General features: G+C 43.3%; 1 protein-coding gene and 1 long non-coding RNA gene across 2 annotated transcripts; one reads left to right on the top strand and one right to left on the bottom strand.

The window, feature by feature from the left end:
- Window positions 1–2,090: 2,090 nt before the first annotated feature.
- amotl2b (angiomotin like 2b) lies at window positions 2,091–8,762 on the bottom strand. Its single transcript, XM_017422564.3, has 11 exons — window positions 8,602–8,762; window positions 7,385–8,170; window positions 6,780–6,948; window positions 5,236–5,380; window positions 5,035–5,124; window positions 4,135–4,430; window positions 3,867–4,042; window positions 3,673–3,774; window positions 3,390–3,577; window positions 3,150–3,281; window positions 2,091–2,766 (listed from the first exon to the last, which is right to left on the bottom strand). Exons 2-11 carry the CDS (start codon window positions 8,074–8,076, stop codon window positions 2,681–2,683), a joined length of 2,076 nt encoding a protein of 691 aa, XP_017278053.1. The 5' UTR covers window positions 8,077–8,170; window positions 8,602–8,762; the 3' UTR covers window positions 2,091–2,680.
- LOC119618069 lies at window positions 6,941–17,414 on the top strand. The gene is made up of 3 exons (XR_005234586.1): window positions 6,941–7,119; window positions 13,824–13,920; window positions 14,008–17,414. It is a non-coding gene; the product is annotated as an uncharacterized LOC119618069 (long non-coding RNA).
- Window positions 17,415–17,917: the final 503 nt, after the last annotated feature.

The raw sequence follows: 17,917 nt of genomic DNA, 5'->3' as shown, positions 1-17,917 counted from the left end.
CAAAAAAAAAAAAAAGAAAGAAAGAAAAGGTTCAAATGATACAAAATGGACTGTGCCACATCTGTTTAGAGTAGTAGAATAATATCAGACTGATGTTGAGTCAGTGGGTCACATGACCTGGAAGCCATTGTAGAAAAATGATAAATTTTCACCAAACATATATCTAAAAAATATAAAAAAGGGTTCAAATGGGATAAAATATAGAGAAATATATTAATATTTGTTTTTCAGGAGCGAAGGGTTAGGAAAATTTATTGACGGTCCCTAAGTGAACCACCGCGCGTGAGAGGAGGGGCCGGCAGAGAACGGCTGGCCGACATTAGCGCTCCTGTTTCGGGGCAGCCGTGAGCTGGACGCCGCTAACTCCGCGGAGCTCGAATATCGAATATCCAACTTGAAACTAACTTCACTGCGGTGATAAACCGACAAGTAATTAAGGTGAAACAAACCAAAACAGATCAAAAACACATGAGTCAGAACAGATCATTCTTTTGGGACCAGCACAAAACCCAAGCAGAACCATCTGTGTGTCAGCCTCTTTTTTTTTTTTTTATTCCTTTTCTTATTATTTTTCAAAAACAACACCTATGTCTTCATGACTTTTAGTGTTCGATGGGTGGGGACCGCTTCAAACTTCTTGGAGGTGTGTGCGTAATGACGCAGTGATGTTCAGGGTCGCGTGGAGGTCGTCGTGCGTTCTGTGACACAAACTTTCAACCTGCGGCAGTAATCTGGGGACATATAAACGCGGGCTGAGACTGACCATGACGTCCACCGTCCTCGGCACTGCCGCTCTCGTTGCTGCGTTGTGCTTTGAGCTTGGAGGCCTCATTGTCAGCCGCTTCAAACTGGTTCAGGTCGATATCTGTGGCCCTGTTGTCACGTGCGCATCGGAGGGATCCATTCTCCCCTCATCATATCCAGTGGCACGTCCGATAACTGCTCATAAACACTTTTGGGTGGGGGGCTGAATTGAGAGCAATAAATGGGAGTTTAGGAATGCATCGGTGGCCTGGAATTTTTCGGCCGGCTTTAGCGCCTAATCTTAGCAAAACCTGTCTTTGTGGCATATAGGGTTACGTGTCCCTCCGAGAATGTGATCTATGTGCAGCGCGCTCTCCGTGGCAAGAAGAGAACAAGAAAGCAGGCCACCCGAGAAAGCTGAACCTGAAAGAATGCAGCTCTGGTATTCATTAATGAAGAGGGCTCGTTTCTGTGCTGGAACAAGGGGAGGGGGGCAGGAACGAGAAGATTGGATGACGGCAACACAGAAGGGGGGAGCAACGACAGAAAGCCAAAAAAACCCAACTTGCTTCTAAATAAAGATTGTACTTTTTAACACCTGAACGATGTTGGCGATTTCATTTGGACCCATGAGGCCACGAGTTCTTCCCCTGCTTACTTCTTGTAATTAAAAAAAAAAAAAAAAGCAATAAAGCACCAGTCTGTTAATGTATATTAAAACGTTTTTATTGCTTTATGAAATGTTGCATGAATTCACCTGTGAAAACTTTCACAATGTTAAGTTCACAGAAATGTCTGTTCGAGGACGACGCGCTGTCAGTCGTGTCCGGCTTGACGGGATTGTCGCCACATAACTTACAAACAACATACACAAACTCTTTGGCGTTCTCCTGAAAGCACTACCGTATCTAAAATAACAAGATCTGTATAAAATATATAATAATAATAATAATATTAATGAACCTGTTTGTTAGTTCAAAGCTCACAGTAAACAAACAAACAAAAACAGACGGAACACCTCGCTGCCCCTCAGTGGGAACCGAACCAGCGGGATCACCGCGTCGGGGCACACACTCGATATAACACAAGCAAGCATACTGGGAGAGAGGGGAGGAATAGGAGGAACTCAACACCACAAATTTACATCCCAAAACTACAAACTTACAAAATAATAATAATAATAATAAAATCATATATTAAGCATCTCGCTGTTCACATAGCTCAAAAACCTGAGTGGAACCAGCTACTCAGGCTGAGGAAACATGACCAGGGAGAGTTTTAAATCTCCTTTTCTGTTTAAATTATTAAAACGTCAGGGCGGTCTTCTACAGAGACATCCATCTTCTGTGACAGGAATGAGATTAATCCACTTTTTTTTTTTTAAATAAAAGAAGGGGAATGCAGGTCGCATAGCTAACCCTCAACTGAATGTTTATCTAGACGAGCACGAGGCTTGGGTTAATATTTAGGGAATGTGGAAACCAGATTAGATGCAGATTTTTAACTGGGGAAAAAAAAAAATTATAATAAAAGGGGATAATAAAGAGGGGGAAGCAGCATTTTCTTTATGTATACGTAGAGATAGATTTCTATAAATATTTCTTTTTTGGCATATACTCTGAGAATATGTATTAGAATCCACAATACTGTCCAACAAGTACCTCAGAAGATTCATGTTTTCTCACTGTGCCGGGCAGAGCCGCCTGCAGCCGTCCGGCTCAGTGAGAAGAAAGTAGGTCGGAGCACAGCTCTGTCACTAAAATGTGAAAACAGTCCTTTTTTTTTTTTTTTTTTTAAAGTAACACACTCTCTCTCTCACACACTTTTTTTGTTAAACATTCTTGCATCCAGTAATCTGTCTTTAGTCTTGCAGTCTTCACAGATAGTCGAGATTTTATTTCCCCTCTGCCTCGTTCCAAATCGATCTTCGGGCTCTTTAAATGAAGATCTCCACCGCCTCCGGCTCCAGATCATCCAGGCCTTCGAAGGGATTTAACAGCACCGTCTTAGTTGCTGTCTTGTCTGAAAGCAAAAAAGAAAAAGAAGAGAAGAAACAGGTTATTATTTGAATGTTTTAGGGCTGAACGAGCGAGCTCAAAGTGCAAGTGACTAAAGATTAATTGACACTTTCCACTCTGGTGAATGTGCTTAGTCGATAGAACCGCATTACTTCCTAACTGAGCACATTCCACAGAGCAGACATTGTAAAACTATAAGCTGGATGGTCACTACGACCAGCTGGTTGATGGTTAATCAGTGTGAGGATCTGGGAGGCCCAAACCTAAAGGGCGCCCGTTTTGTAAAGAACTCGTGGAGGTTGGTTTGATGGCTCTCTGCGCTCCGTGTGTGTGAAAAATGAAGGACATCTTACATTTTTAAACGGGGAGCATTGGTGCAAAACTCACCGCTGTTTAGCTTAGCTGTGCTGGCGGCCTCTTTGGATGCGGCTCCCTCCAGCTGCCGTTCTAGCGTGGAAGGTTCGGACTCGGCAGAGAACTGGCAGACTGGCAAAGTTTGATCGTCAAGCAGATTCTTACCTAAAAAAAAAAAACACATCACAGAAAATGTCAGTGACAGATCGTTGGGTATTCTGGGTATCTCGTAAAGTTATACACACATTAATGGCTTCGAAAGTAACTGCTCACCTCTGCCGGTACTGCTGTAGGTGCAGATGGAGGGAGTGGAGGAGGCCGGTCGGAGAGGAGCCCCTGTGTTTAGGAGGTTGGTTCGGAAACTCCGCTCATCCTTCACATTTTGATCCTGATGCAGCCGCTGGTTGAGGATCTTGATCACAGCATCTTTTTCCAAAATTTGAGCATAAAGAGCACGGATCCTTTTGTGGAGAAAATAGAATGAAATGTGTTAGAAAATCAAGAATCAAACATGAAGTTTAGTTCTGTCACAAACAAAACAAAAACAAATAAGCACCTATTCTCCATCTCCTGGTTCCTGTGGTCGGCGACGGGCAGGTCCTCGTTGAAGCTGTTGTTCGAGGAGTGGCAGGGCGAGTGGTTAATGATGGTGGTGTCTCTGCAAAAGAAAAAAAATATGTTTGTTTTATTCAAACTGGAACGCATGTGCAGTCAAAGTGTCCCGGTGAACGTGAAGACAAACAAAGGTACCTCTGAGCAGCAGCAGTGGCAGCCACCTCCATGGCAAACTGCCTCATGGTGCTCTCCTCCAGGTACTTCTGCTCCCAGCGCACCTTGTCGGCTTCCAGGGCCAGGATCCGCTCCTCGCGCTCACGCAGCCGCTCCTGGAGCGAGTTCATGGTCAATCCTGGGGGCTGGGACTGCCTCTGAAGTGAATACAGGACACATTTGGTACTTAGCCCACTGCTGCATCAGAAAACAGCAACATGCCGACGCTGCCGTGGGTCACGAGGTTTACCTGCTGTGCTCTCAGACTCTTCAGCTCCTGCTCCAGCCTTGTTCTCAGCTTCATCTCCAGGCTCTCCCTCTTCTCACAGGTGGACTGCAACTGAGCCAGAGCACTCTGGAGCCTCTCCACCTTCTCAACGTACGCCCTCTTCCTCCTCAGTTCCTCCTCGAGCTGGCGGCCGCGTCCCCGAGCTGCCTCCAGGGCCTCCTCGAGCCGCTTCGCCCTGAGGCCCTGCTCCTCGGCGGTCACTCGCAAGCGCTGCAGCTCGCGCTCGACACGCTCGCGCTCGTGGTTCTGCTCCTCGTCTGGGGGAAAGGGGGAAAAAAAAAAGCAGAGGCGGGTCGGGTTAAGTACGCGTCGGTGCCTACGTGTCGTGTGCGAGTGGTCATATGAAACAGCTTCAATCTGTTTCTAAAAACCAATGTAACAAGAAATGGAGTTGCTGCTGCGTGGAGGCTTGTGTTTTTCATTTAGCAAAGCACTCCTGGAATGCTGAGAGGAAGAACGAGGAGGAAGAGGGGGGAGAAAGCTGCCCCATCCCTTTGACCCACATAGCTTGGAACATTCCTCATCAAGGCCATACAAACACCAGCACTCTGCTTGAGTCCAGTTCCCCAAACAGACACTATAAATCACACTCACAACAGGTGGGGGGGAAACCTCATTCCTACCACTTCCACGGCTGCCCTGTGATTAAGAAACGCTTCATTTCCTTTTGCAAAGAGCTGCGTGGATTGAATTCCCTGTTATTAGGCCTTCTTAGCGTATAAGCTGAGGTTATGCAAGTGAAATTCCTGCATGCAAAAATACCCTTAGATCCAAAAAAAAAGGGGCCCCATGCTATGCTGCAACTATGCATAATAATTCAGGAGGGGGGAAATAAACTGCCTAACAAGGGGACATACTCACTTTGCTCAAGGAGTTTTGCCATGATGTGTTGATTATGGTCGGCGGCCTTTACTTCTTTTGCGACGTGGGTTCTGGCGTTGTCCAGGTTCTCTGTAACGCAGCAAATGTTTTTGAATGAGTTCAAATGGCACACTATAAATCGGTTCGATCTGGCGCTGCTGCATTCAGCCTCTGTGTTGCCGTTGGGACGTTTTTTTTTACCTCTCAGGTCTCTGTTGAAATCCTGCAGCCTCCTGATTTCGGCCACTAGCCGCTTCCTCAGCGTCTGCTCCAGGTTTTCCCTCTTACTGCTGCCCTGCATCATTGTCTCGTAGGCCTCAGAAATACGCTGGATCTCCTGCTCCAGCTGAGAGCAGAGGAGAGGTAGGGGAGGGTTGGGAAAAGAGGAGAAAAGAACAAGCAAAAAAAAGAAAAGAAGAATTTGGGGTTAGCCCACATCACATGCCAAAGAGGAGCTGGAATGTTAATTCATGTTGTTACTGTGCATATATAGCTGTAAGTGTGGGGTCCAGGTATTACTCGAGTAACTTAGACTAAAGTTTGGCTTATCTAGTTTAGAATACGAGCAGTTCTCCAGGAAATTAATGGAAGCCAGCGTGTGATGTTTTATGAAGTCCACACAAGTGTGTGAATGTGTGCGCAGTTTAATTCTGAGAAGGAAATCAAGCCTGCACCACTCCCTGCGAGACTGATTTATATCTGCATTCCTGAGAGCTGATAGCCACAATTCCAGGTGTGTGTGTGTGTGTGTGTGTATGTGTGTGTGTGTACAACACCACCGTAAGTTAATGCTCATAAACAGAGACTGTCTCTTTCTCTTTCACACACGCATAAAAACGCTTGGGACGGCTGCCAGCGGAGGGAAGGTGTACATGCCTGAGCCTGGGTTGTGGAAACAGCAAAGAGACACCCACCATTACAGCAGTCACTCAGGCATGTTTACTCAGGGCTGCGGCCCGACGGGAAAAACTTTCCAACCCTGGCAATTATCATTCTTTTGGGCTGAGACAAGGCGAGGGCCATGTGACATAACTCCGACGGAGAGCGGAGACGAATTTACGGCAAACTGGTCAAGGTGTCAAGTGTCGCCGAGGCTGTTCTCACCACGCCGAGCAAGTATCTTTGGGAATGTTTGATTAGACGGTAAAAAAGCAGGAGGAGTATTTAAAGTGAAAGCACTGGAAGAACTGCTGCTTCCTTTTAAAAATAACCTTTCACTAGAGGGGGTGGTCAAACCCCAGGCAACTGTTGTGCGACGAGGCCTACATTACTCTGACTACCTCCGGCCTCCCTGAAACTAAAGCACACACAGGCCTCCCCTATGTCAGCCACACAATGAAGGGAGTGTGTAAACACAGTAGCAGGCGGCGACCTCTGTTTGCGGCCCTGCAGTAAGAAAGGTGGCAGCTGCTGATCTCATATGTTTGTCCAAATGAAGGGGTGTGTCTGCCGTTGGATACCGGGGAGGCAACTGTCGAGCGGCGTTGTGTTTCAGAGGCAGCTGGACGAAGCCGAGGAATGTTTGTCTGAACTTTCACCAAGCAATTTACTTTAAACTGGGACGTTCATTTGCCTTTTCTTTTTTTTACTGCCTGTTAGTTCAGCATCCACAAAGATGGATGTTGTGGCAACACGTCCTCTTGTATTTTGGGATAAACTGTACATGGGACCTCTTTCAATTTTAAAGTTTAACCCAACATTTTAAGTGTCTTCGTCCCGACCCGCGAGAGCTGTCGGCTTCTCACCTTCTGAATGCGGCCAGTCTTCTCCCTGTGAGCTTCCAGCTCCTGCCTCAGCCTCTCATTTTCCATCATTAGCAGCTCCATCTGGTTGGGCTCCTCCAAGCCAGCAGGGGGCAGGCTGGCGAACGTGTTGTAGCCGGGGGCTTCTGCTGGCTGAGCCGACTGAACATACCTATGAGAGAGATGGTTTGTCAGCAGAGGCCACTTGAGCAGCATGAGAAGACATCTAGAGAGTTACAGATGTGAAATAGATCCAGACTGCCATCAGTGAGCTGACAGATAAGCTCCAGCAGTTGTTGAAAATGTAAAAGCCTGAGATGTGGCTCATAGTTTGCCTACTTCTGTGAGTATTCCGCCGCTGAATGCCAAATATTACAAACATTTACAGGGCCGGACTTGTTCCTCTGTAAGTATTTCGAAATGTGATGTGGTGCTACAGCGTGACTCACATCCATAAGTATGTGTTTACGCATGTGAAACACAAAGGCGAGGATTGGGCGGGCTCGAAAAATAATACCAAAGAATGTGATGTCATGTTCAAGCAGTCTGGAAAACACAAACGCTCAAAAGGCGGGTTTGGTGATGTGAACCGAGCTGGCCTTCTCTACCTGTGCTGCTGAGGCTGCACGGGCTCCTGGATAAATCCCTGGCCCTGGATGGGGGCGGTGTACTCTGGCGGCGGGTTGCGCTTGTCCGCGCTTTGCCCCGTGCTCTGAACGTACTGCGGCGGGTAGTAAGGAAGCTCCGGGTAGCTGTGAGAGTTGGCCTTGATGGCCTCGGCTTTAGCTGCTGCGTCTCTCCTCTCCAGAGACACCTGCATGAGATGCTCGCTGAGGGAGCGCACGTGGCCGCACTTCTGCTCCAGCAGCTCTGCCTCCTGGCGGAAGGTCCCGTCGTGCGGCAGAAGCTGCCCCTCGTGGAGCTGCCTGTGGGCCCAGTTCGAGGACAGGTACTGGGAGTGCGCCTTGGCCTGCTCGTAGGTCGGCAGCTTCTCCCCGTGCAGCTGGTAGCTGCTTTCCGAGTGGTGGTAGTCGCCCTGGTGCTCTTGGCCCTGAGGCTCCTGCCTCGCGGAGAGCTGGGGCAGCGCCGGGTCCTCCAGGGTCAGGCTCTCCAGCGAGGAGCGCGGGCTCCTGCTCATCTCGCCGCCGCTGCTGGGTCCACTGTTGCTTCCGCTGCCTCCACGCAGGGCCTGCTGCTGGATGGCTAACAAGGTGCGGGTGTCTGTGGGGTTTCCATAGCGGAGCTGCTCCTGGATGAGGCGGTGCAGGACCGTGCCGGACGGTTCCTCAGTGGACGACATAGTACAGTGTGAACAAAGTTTTCCCTCTGAGTCTAAGTAAAGTCCTCTCTTCTTCTTCTCAGTGTGAAAATGCTTAAATCAATCAGCTGTGAACCTGGAACACAGAAATGCAGACAATTAGATAACGAGGCAACATGCTCATATTAATAATAAAACTGCCAAACGCACAGTATTTAAACAAAACAATCATTTTACATACAAAGAAACATGTAGAAACTGTGAAACCATGGTTTTACTGTACAAACAGCGACAACGATGCGATGTGGACACTTTTGTCACAGCAGGCAAAACAGAAAAAAAAAATCCTGCGCTCTCTCTCAAAAAAAAAAAGCGCAACAAAACCGCTTCGTAAAACAACTTTACATTCATGGTTCGGCTCTAAAAAACACTCCAAACAGTAACAAAACACACTCCAGATTCAAAAGTTTTAACTTAAAGTTACAAGAACCCTGAGTTATCCTGTTTTTTGTTTGTTTGTTTGTTTTCTCTGTGGTGGTAAAGGGAGATAACAGCGGCGCCTCTCACCAGCTCACGCGCTCATCATAACGCCTCGGTGCGCAGTCAGATTCCGGCTTCTTTTTTCCCCAATATTTCCGTCGAGTTAAACGGGTCTCATGTTGTCGGGCGCAGCTGCCTCGCTCCTCTTGCTCGCTGCGAAACGATTATGGGGCGAGAGAGAGAGCAGGCGGCGATAATAAGTAACCGAGGAGGGACTGAGCTGAGGTCGGAATGTCAGGAATGCGAAACGCGAGGTCCCTCGGGGATCAAAAGCGTAAAAAAAAAAAACCACACGGGAGGGAGGAAGAGAAGGAGGAGGAGGAGGAGGGGAGCTTCATTAGAGGAATGAAAAAGCTGTGTTGGAGAAAAGAAAAATGTTTTACATAGCTTTAAGAGAATGTGTCAATATAAAGGGAGATAAACTCTTTGTTAATTATGGAACAAACCCTACCACCACCCCCAAAAGACGGAGTTTTTCAGCGTGAACTTCTCTAACTGTGCTTGGGGAAAAACTATGATTTACTTTAGATAAAGGAGCAATGCATTATATAAAAATGCTGCTTTTTAAAAAAAAAGAAAAAACATACATATGGAAAAAAGTGAACACAAACTAAAAAGCCCCGGATGTGCAGCGTAGTCATATATTAGACCGACTTATAATAACTTAAGTGTTTTTATGTAGATTTAAACTATAGTACAGAAACAGTCACTTTAAGGTCCAAGTGTTTAAATATGTATTTAGATGTTGTGCTTAAGAATACACACTAAAAACAGCTGGGTTAAAAACAACCTAACTTTTTGACCCAGTGCGTTAAATTTGGACTGAGTCTGAGTGGTTTTAACTCAGCAGGTTATCAGTTTTACCTTGTGTTTTCTGCTTAAAAATTGGGGTGAAATAGCTAATCTGAGGCTACTAAAAAGCTGAATTAATAAGCTCAAGCCAAAATCAGGGTTATTAGATAATTACAAGCTGAGTTGGTGTTAGTTAGCATCAGCTAGCTAACATCAGCTAATGTTAATTTAGGAAACCAAACTCACTGTAAAACTAACGCTATCACCAAAGCCAACCAGGTTAAATATGTTACAAGTTAGTTTAACTTTTACTTATTGTATCCTAAAGCAGAGGTCCAAACAGATTTCATTTAGTTTAAAATGGCCGTCTGTGAAGAATGGCTGGGTCAGACTGTTCGACTTAGTATTTGGTGAAGCCAAGCCAACCTATGACCCATCAGCTGTAACCCAGCCACTGAGTTATCAAACTAACCCAGCAGTTTTTAGTGTGTAGGCTATCCAAGCAGGCAAATATAGTTTAAACCCAGAAAAAAACTAAATCTGTCCAGTTTGAATCTTCCATTCTTTTGTAATTGGGTTAAAACATCAAAATATTTTGTAAATGCCATAAATTGTATTCCATAAAGCAGTCAGATAGTAGATTAGTCTTAAAGACATAGTTTAGATAGTTTGAAGTGTGGTTGTTGTGTTAAGAACAATTAATATCTTACTTTTACTTTGCCATTAAGTTGGCATTTTATGGTTATTTACATCAGTTTATGTTGTCGTTTGCAGACACAACTAGTGGCAGCAGCAACTTGCTGTAGCACCTCTGGTGGAGTTGTATTCCAGCTGGAACATCATCATTATTGTGTAATGTAATATCACAATTAAGTGTTTATAATTGAAATGTATAAAATGATGGAGGCTAGAGTTGCTTTAAGACAGAGTGGGGCCAAGTCCAAATTAGATTTCAGCTAACTAGCCATTAGCTCGTCAGTGAATTCAGAGTTAAACTCTTCAGACTGAGTTCACCTAACGAGCTATCTACAACAGATAAGATATCAGATGTTTGTAACCTTTCAGCAGAAATGCACTTTTGAAGATCTGAACTGCTCTCTTAGGTTCTTCCTGATTTGTTTTCACATTCTTTTGTGGTTTGGTTAGAGCTGCAGAACGTTCTGTTAACGCCTTCTTCTTTAAACCCGAGTCTTGAGGTTTTTGTGTGTTTACCTGAGTTTGTAAATATTTGCCGAACCCGTTTATTTGCATTAATCACTTGGCCGTGCGCCTTCTGAACGCCGCACTTATAAATGTGCGCCCACTGAATACCACGGACCCTTCCAGGAAGATTCCTGGAAATCTATCTGAAAAAGAAAAAAAAAAGAAGAAATTACATTCTGATGAAAAAATGATTTGTCTTGGCTTATTGAAACTCTCGTATCAAGTGGAGTTTAATCTTGTGGCAAGCAGACGCATTTTTCTTTGCTGTTGGCTCCGAGAGTGCACAAGATTTTATCCAGCTGTAGGTTTTGCAAGTATTATGTTTATCTAAAAAGCAGCCGCAGCTGTGAAATATATAATAGAAAGGGGAGAAGGGATGAAACACAGTGTGACGGTTTGTCACTAACCTGAAGGAATCCAGGCTTTTGGCTTTCACCGCGGATCACCAGCAGAACCTCTGCTGTTTTCAACTGCGGACATGCCTGTTGTTGGACATGCCTTAAATATGCATGTCTGAGTGAGTGTGTGTGCCCAGCTGTCCTCTGGAATCTGAGGCCTTTGTAACCTTGTTACCACAAACACAGAGGCTCTTTGTACCCAACGTGGAGCAGAGGCCAGGAGGATGGGTGCCACGCTTTGACTCTTCGGCTGATTTAAGTGTCCAGATCTTAAATGCGCATGTGGTTGATACCTCACTGCTCAGGTCGGGTTACGCACTAAAGCAAGACAAGGACGGGTGCAATGAGTCATGACATGGCCAGACCACAACTCATTCCGACATGCGTGTGCTATAGAAACCTCAAATTTTGTGTCTTTAAGGAGATAAACGCCTTACCTCAAGGGAAAAAAAGCAAATCTTTATGACGGGCCTTATTTCTGTCAGAGCCAGAAGGGCTATTTATTACCTTGTACGACCAAACTACTACTATTTTAAGGACTTAAAACATGACTCTGACCTTTATTGCAGGTGCTTTAAATAACAGACGTGTGTGTCACAACATGCTAATCATGTCTTTAAGAAGCAGACTGAGAGACAGTTTGGCTGGCGGGGTTTCAGTGCTGTCATGTTTCTGCATAATTCACGTTTATTCTCTCCAAAATAATTGGAAACCCCAGCTCGACTTGGTAAAGAAAACGAGCGCAATCGAAGCACAGCAGTCCAATGGATCGCTGCATGTGGCAACTGACCTCAGGCTGGTTATCTTATTAGACATAAAAATCTATAAGCCCCATGAGATAACACTGAGCTGCTGATGCACCGTCCTGCGTCTGGCCCTTCAGTTCTCCTCAGTTAAGCACACGTTCTCGTCAGGTTTCAGATTGATTTTAAACTTTAATTTATGAAATAACACCAAAGCAGGCGTGGCGTTTACATGGAGCACATGGAGGTGCTCACACAGTTTGAGCAAAGTAAAACACAGTTTGCTTTTAGAGCCACACTGTGAAGCTGCGCCGTCTCCACCTTTTTAAAAGCTTCTCCGTGTCATTTAACACCACCTCCTTACTTCCTCTGCACTGTGTGTGTGTGTATGTGTGCGGTGGGGGACAGCACCTCGGGTCATTTTGTCCTCTATTGTAGCACACTTCCTGTGAACTTGCAGAGGAATGCGAGGCTTTGAGAATTATGGATGCTTTCAAAAAGTCGTTACAGGAAATCCACCTTTAAAATACTAAAATGAATCAAATTCTCTGTGTTTGTCCGGACGCTGAGATTTTGAGCTAAACAAAACTTATATTTTACGAGTTTTAAAAAAAGTGGCATGATGGAATATTCAGAAGGGGGGGAACTACACAACTGTGTTGTTGCTAAGAAAAGTAAACCCATGAGTCTCTTGAGGTTTTAGAGGGAATGTGAGCACAAACACAACAGCGAGACAAGTTAAATTACCAGTTATGCTGTAAAACTGGAAACAGTCTGATTCTAAATTTATTCATCTAACCTGTGTTTTAAAGAAATAAAGGAGTGGGAAGACAAATGGGTGAGCAGCAGTCCTGAATGAATCCATGTCTGGGGTTTAGAAATTTTTTTTTCCTTTCATTCCATTGCTGGAGGTAATTGATTTAATGTGTAAATACTGAAACACTTCAAGCTCACATAAAACTGGTTTTCTTCAAAATAATTAAGTGTTAAATTTTTATTTTTTTCTTGCAACTAGCAGGAGAACTTTAAAAAAGAAATCTGATCAGGTGACAAAAGTTACAGGTAATTATTTGCATTATTTTCAACACCTGTTTTGTGTAGTTTTATGAAAACTGTTTAGATGCAGACTGTGGACGCTTCATGCAGGTGAGTTTCAAATAATAAAAAGAGGTTTTGAACCTTTATGACTAATTAAGACATACTGAAAGCATATGAAGTCATTTTGTTTTGAAACAATTCACTGTAAAAAAAAGATATTAGTTGTGGTATTTGTTCTATGCATTTTAGCACAGATCCAGTAATCATTATTCTGATAAAAAAACAAAGCAAATAGTCAGTTTCTGACATGTCATTTCTTCATTTTCAACATACAGTTGGACACATAAAACAAACACTTCTTATGAAAAACTCAGCAAAAAACCTGTCTTAATTTGCTACAACATGACCTAAGTAATACGGTACTTTTAATGGATTTAAATAGTTTAGCAGTTTTTCATGAAACCAAACGTTGACGACAAATTAAAGTGTTTATTTATGCACCGCTCTCATAATGTCCTGCCACATTTCACTCAGGTTGGTGCCTTACCATGCCTGGATCATTGAAAACACTGGTATATTTATTTATTTGGTTTGTTTTTGCAGCCATTCTCTTGCAAACTCTTGTCATGCTTGGGGTCATCAACCTGTTTCCTGAACTTGTTTGAGTCAGGTCTCTGCTGTCAAACACTTGGCCTCACATTCGACTCTGCAGTACAGATGATTTCATGGCCGTCTCGGTCACTGCGAGACGCTCAGGTACTGTGGCTGAAAAACAAGCCTCAAATCATGAACGCTTCGCTTCTGTGCTTGAAAACTGATATGCTGGCGCTGGTTTTTGGCAAACGTAGGGCTGGAAAACGACTCCACTTTGGTCTGATCTTGCGAAAGGATGATGATTTTGCAAAACACAAGCAACCTGATTTGATAATGCTTTTACCTGTGTGTGTGTGTATGTTTGTTATCAAAATATCTCATGAACCACTGGATGATTTTGAATGAAACTCTCAGAAAGTAATCATTGGATACACATTTATCATTCATTTCCTTTACCCACTTTTTCCTTTCTGGGTCACAGAGGATCTTGTGCCTATGTCCAGTGGTCATTGTGTAAGAGGCAGGCACACCCTGGAAAGGCCACAGGTCCATCCTAGGGTTACATACAGACAAACAAGGTAAACAACAATTCACACTCTCACTCACACCTAGGGCCAATTTTTGAGTTACCAATTAACTCATCATGCATGTTTTTTGGTACCCAGAGAAAACCCACGCAGGCACGAGGAGAACATGCAACAACCTCCGCACAGAAAGGCCCCAGTTGGAGGGACGATCCAGCAACCTTCTTGCTGTGAGGTGACAGCGCTAACCAGTGCTGCCCTGTACATCTACAACTGATTCAATTTTAAAGTCAGCCTGATTGAAGATGACCACCACATCCAACACAGAAATGCAAACAACTCAGTCACTTTTATAGATATTGAGCTAAAACTTGGTGTGGTAGTTGAGAGAGTAGGCTCTTTCACAAGATGCCTCAGACCAGGACTTAGACACCTTTTGGCCGCCTCGGTGCGTTCAGAAATCATACTGAGGCGGCCGGACGCGGGGATTAAAGCCATCCCACCCCAAAGGACTTTTGTACTGCGAAGTAAAGTAGTAACACAGCCCAAATGGTCAACATGTGAAAAAGCAAGCCTGTTTCAGTCTCCCGCATGAAGACAGTTACATCCAAAATGGCGAATTTGCATACGTTTGTTTGGACCAACAGTGAGATTGGGTTGCTGCTACATACTGAAAAGGATGAGCAGCACAAACAGTACTCTGCTATCAGTTATTGTTACTCTTGTTGATCTACTCACGCAAGCGGACGAGAACTATTGACGGCAGCAGCTCGTAGTGCACAAGTGCGAATTCACACCAATGCCAGGCGTTTCCAGAAATCTTCCACTCTGAAACCTAGGTTCAAGACGTTTCTGTGTCAGACGATCTAACCGCTGTTGTCGTGTACACGAATGGTTGAATCACAACAGAAATGTTCCGGTTTAATTTAAAAACAACGTGGTGTAAACAGGACCTAAAGAAACATAGGTTTAAACAAAAATGGGGCAACTTTTCCTAAATCTTTCACCTATTATGCATCTCTTTATCTCTTTTATCATAGTATATCGTAATATTATAAGCTGGAAGTTTAAAAATAGTAACTGCATGAAGAGGAATTTGTGTTAGCATGAACCCCAGACAAGATTTTTGACTCATTGTCTGTCTCACTGTCTCACTTTCTGGGTTTTTTTTTTTGTTCAAGTTTTTGGACTCAGACGTGGCAGGAACCTTTGATGAGTGTGTCTGTCTTTAGAAAGAAAATAGAAACCAAAAGCCTGTGTGCGACAGGAAGCACGCCGCACTCTTGAACTGGTGGGAAAGTGTGAGTAAGAATAGCGGACGAGGCCATCTGATAGGGCAGGATCGGTGAGGGCTGATAGTGCTGGAATGAGTGGGATGGATTCCTCTCCTTGGATCTCACATCCCCGCACGGCTTCCTTTTTCACACAAACACAATAGACAAAGACAAGGTGTGCTGATCCTGAGCCATATCCGGTTCTCAGGAAATCGCTGACGACGAGCTTCCCATTTGCATTTCACGATGGCTCCTAACGTTGGAGTTGGTTTTCCTGTGAAGTTATGTCAAAGGAAGCATCCAACGGCGTTTGATTGCACAAGTATGCCTGCATGTTGCTGCACGCCGGCCTGCAGCGGGGGGAATTCACAGACTTTCATGGCATGACTCACGAGAAATAAATCTGTTCAAATGATGAAACAGATGTGCAGTCGTATATCTGGGGCATTTTTCACTTCCCAAAATGGAATTTGTTGGATTCTGGCAACAGGTTGCGGCACATGTGAATAGTTCAAAATTTAAGTAAATAATATTACCTTTTATCTTGTGAAAAAATGCATGTGGGCACTTTGTTTTCATTATTTCTTTATATGACAAAGTATGCTGTTTAGACTGGTTCATACTGATTCTCATTATTAGATAAGATTTTGAATAAGTCTGAATCTTTGGGTCCGATAGTTTGTTTCCTAATAATTTACTGAAACGGCCAACTGTTAACAAACAGTGTTATCCTCCTGAATCTCAAACTTTTGTTCATTGTGCATTGTTTATTTACCTGAGCTGTCTGGGATCAGTCAAACTTTTTAAACATAAAAAACATTGAACAGGTAGTAGCTAAACCTTTACAAAACTAAGTGCATATGTATTTTATTTTAAAATTAAAATAAAAAAGCTAGCCTTCCTGAGAAAGGACAACAGATCTAAGCTGATCGGCATAAAATATGATGCAGAAAGCGTTTGGTTATGGTTTGCTACCTTTAAAGATTATCAGTGACTTCTGTTTGGACACCTTTGAAAAACTTTCTGGAGTTTTTTTTTCTTCTTTCTTTTAGAAATATTACTTGTGGTACTGCTTCTTAAAACATCATTTCACTGGCTTCATTTTTTAGACCATGTCACTCAATGAATGGCTCATTACTCCGATGCTAGTGTTGCTTTAAATAACTTAGTATGTTTTATTGCGTTACCTGATTCCTGGATGGGATTTTCAGGTCTGTTTCTGAAGAAAAACAAATTCCATCAAGCTTAGTCTGGAAAACTGGAAAATCCACATTTTTTTTTTCAACAGTCGTGACATTTGAGAAGTCTTCTTCTCATGCATTGTGTCATGTTCCACTAAAGTTATTGTTGTCAGAATTCAAAGTCAAAGGACAATAAACACAATAAACTTTCTGTCTTGAAAAACGTCTGGTTTGCAGTTTTGTAGGTCAGGCAGAAGTAAAGCAGACTAAGTATGTAAGCCAAGATGTTCTGTATGGCGCAGTTCACAAATATATGGCTTTATATTCTGCTTTTTGAGTCTTTGTGGGGAAAAATGACAAAACGCCACGTTCAACCAGTTTTTCTGGTCACCAGTGTTACATTCGGATAAACAGTACCACAAACACAGAAAGAATTTTTTAAAGCTTGATGAACAAAACATTCAACAATTCTTGATTTATTGGGATTTATTTATTATCACCCACCTCTGAAAGAAAAAAAAACTATAATGGTTTTTGCACGTGTGTGTTTGTTTGTCTGCAGTCTGTAATCATTAAATGACCATCTACAACACATTACCTTTTGGAGTCAAACATATTCATGATGGCTGCCATAGTGAAGCTTAACAGACACAAAAATGGTTATAACCCAGTCAATTTTATAGATATTGAACTTCAATTTGGTGTGGTAATAGCTGAGAGTCATTCACAACATGTTCTCTGAGTAATACCACATCTTGCAAGAGATTGTGTATAACATCATTTATAAGGTTTTACCAAAGCAGCTCCAGCTCTGTCCCTTCTCAGTATAAAATCATTTTAGTTTAAAACATGAAAGGAGGCAGGCCACATGCATTGCTTCAAGTAACGCCGAGCGTTTCATTTATTACTTTTTATCTACTGGGAAATAAAACATTTGCTTGCAGCACCTTTTGCGGATAAAATCTATGTGTTTACAAAACCATAGCAACTTGACTTTCCTTTTGTGTAACAACTCTGAATATTTGGCCTCTGATTCTAGACGTATTACTCATAAAGCTCCGAGGCAAATAGTTGAGTGTCACTGTAATGATGTTTTTTTGATGATGTACTGTAATGATGTCTTTTTTTTCCCCCCTTCATTTCTTTTGCCTCTTTTAATTTCTTTTTCTTTGAGTTTACTGAAAGCTGGATGTTACACATCTCAAGTGAAAAAAAGAAAAGAAAACACAGGTGGTAAAGTTTACGATTTAAAACAAGCCCTAATGTCAGAGAAGCTATCCGCCACTGGCTTCTGGTATTCAGAAACTGTTTCATAGAGTGACGGACATTTCTGTTCATGAGTAGATAAAATATATATGTATGTTTTTATGATTCACCATTTTCTCAAACTAGAAAAAGCCCATCATGGGTAACAACGTGTTACACGTCTCAGAGATAGCACTCTTCATGGCCAAACGGAACTGGTTGGATTTTTATTACTCTGCCCAAGATGTCCTTTGGAGTTGTGAAACCATCTTGCTGTTTTCTGGCCTGCTGCGGCTGACTGACACAGAAACAAGCCACGACATCCAGTCCTAAAACAGTCCTCCACACCAG

Source organism: Kryptolebias marmoratus, linkage group LG20 (genome assembly GCF_001649575.2).
Source record: "Kryptolebias marmoratus isolate JLee-2015 linkage group LG20, ASM164957v2, whole genome shotgun sequence".
Classification (NCBI taxonomy): Eukaryota; Metazoa; Chordata; class Actinopteri; order Cyprinodontiformes; family Rivulidae; genus Kryptolebias; species Kryptolebias marmoratus.
The sequence above is the reverse complement of the archived record's forward strand: the minus strand, read 5'-3'. Positions and strand labels throughout refer to the sequence as shown.

Excerpts from the sequence above, each read along its gene's own strand:
- amotl2b (XM_017422564.3), bottom strand. The coding sequence starts at position 8,076 with ATGTCGTCCACTGAGGAACCGTCCGGCACGGTCCTGCACCGCCTCATC. Across the intron at positions 6,949-7,384 it reads GTGCAGCCTCAGCAGCACAG|GTATGTTCAGTCGGCTCAGC; the intron begins GTAGAGAAGGCC and ends TCTCTCTCATAG. Across the intron at positions 3,578-3,672 it reads AACCAGGAGATGGAGAATAG|GATCCGTGCTCTTTATGCTC; the intron begins GTGCTTATTTGT and ends TCTCCACAAAAG.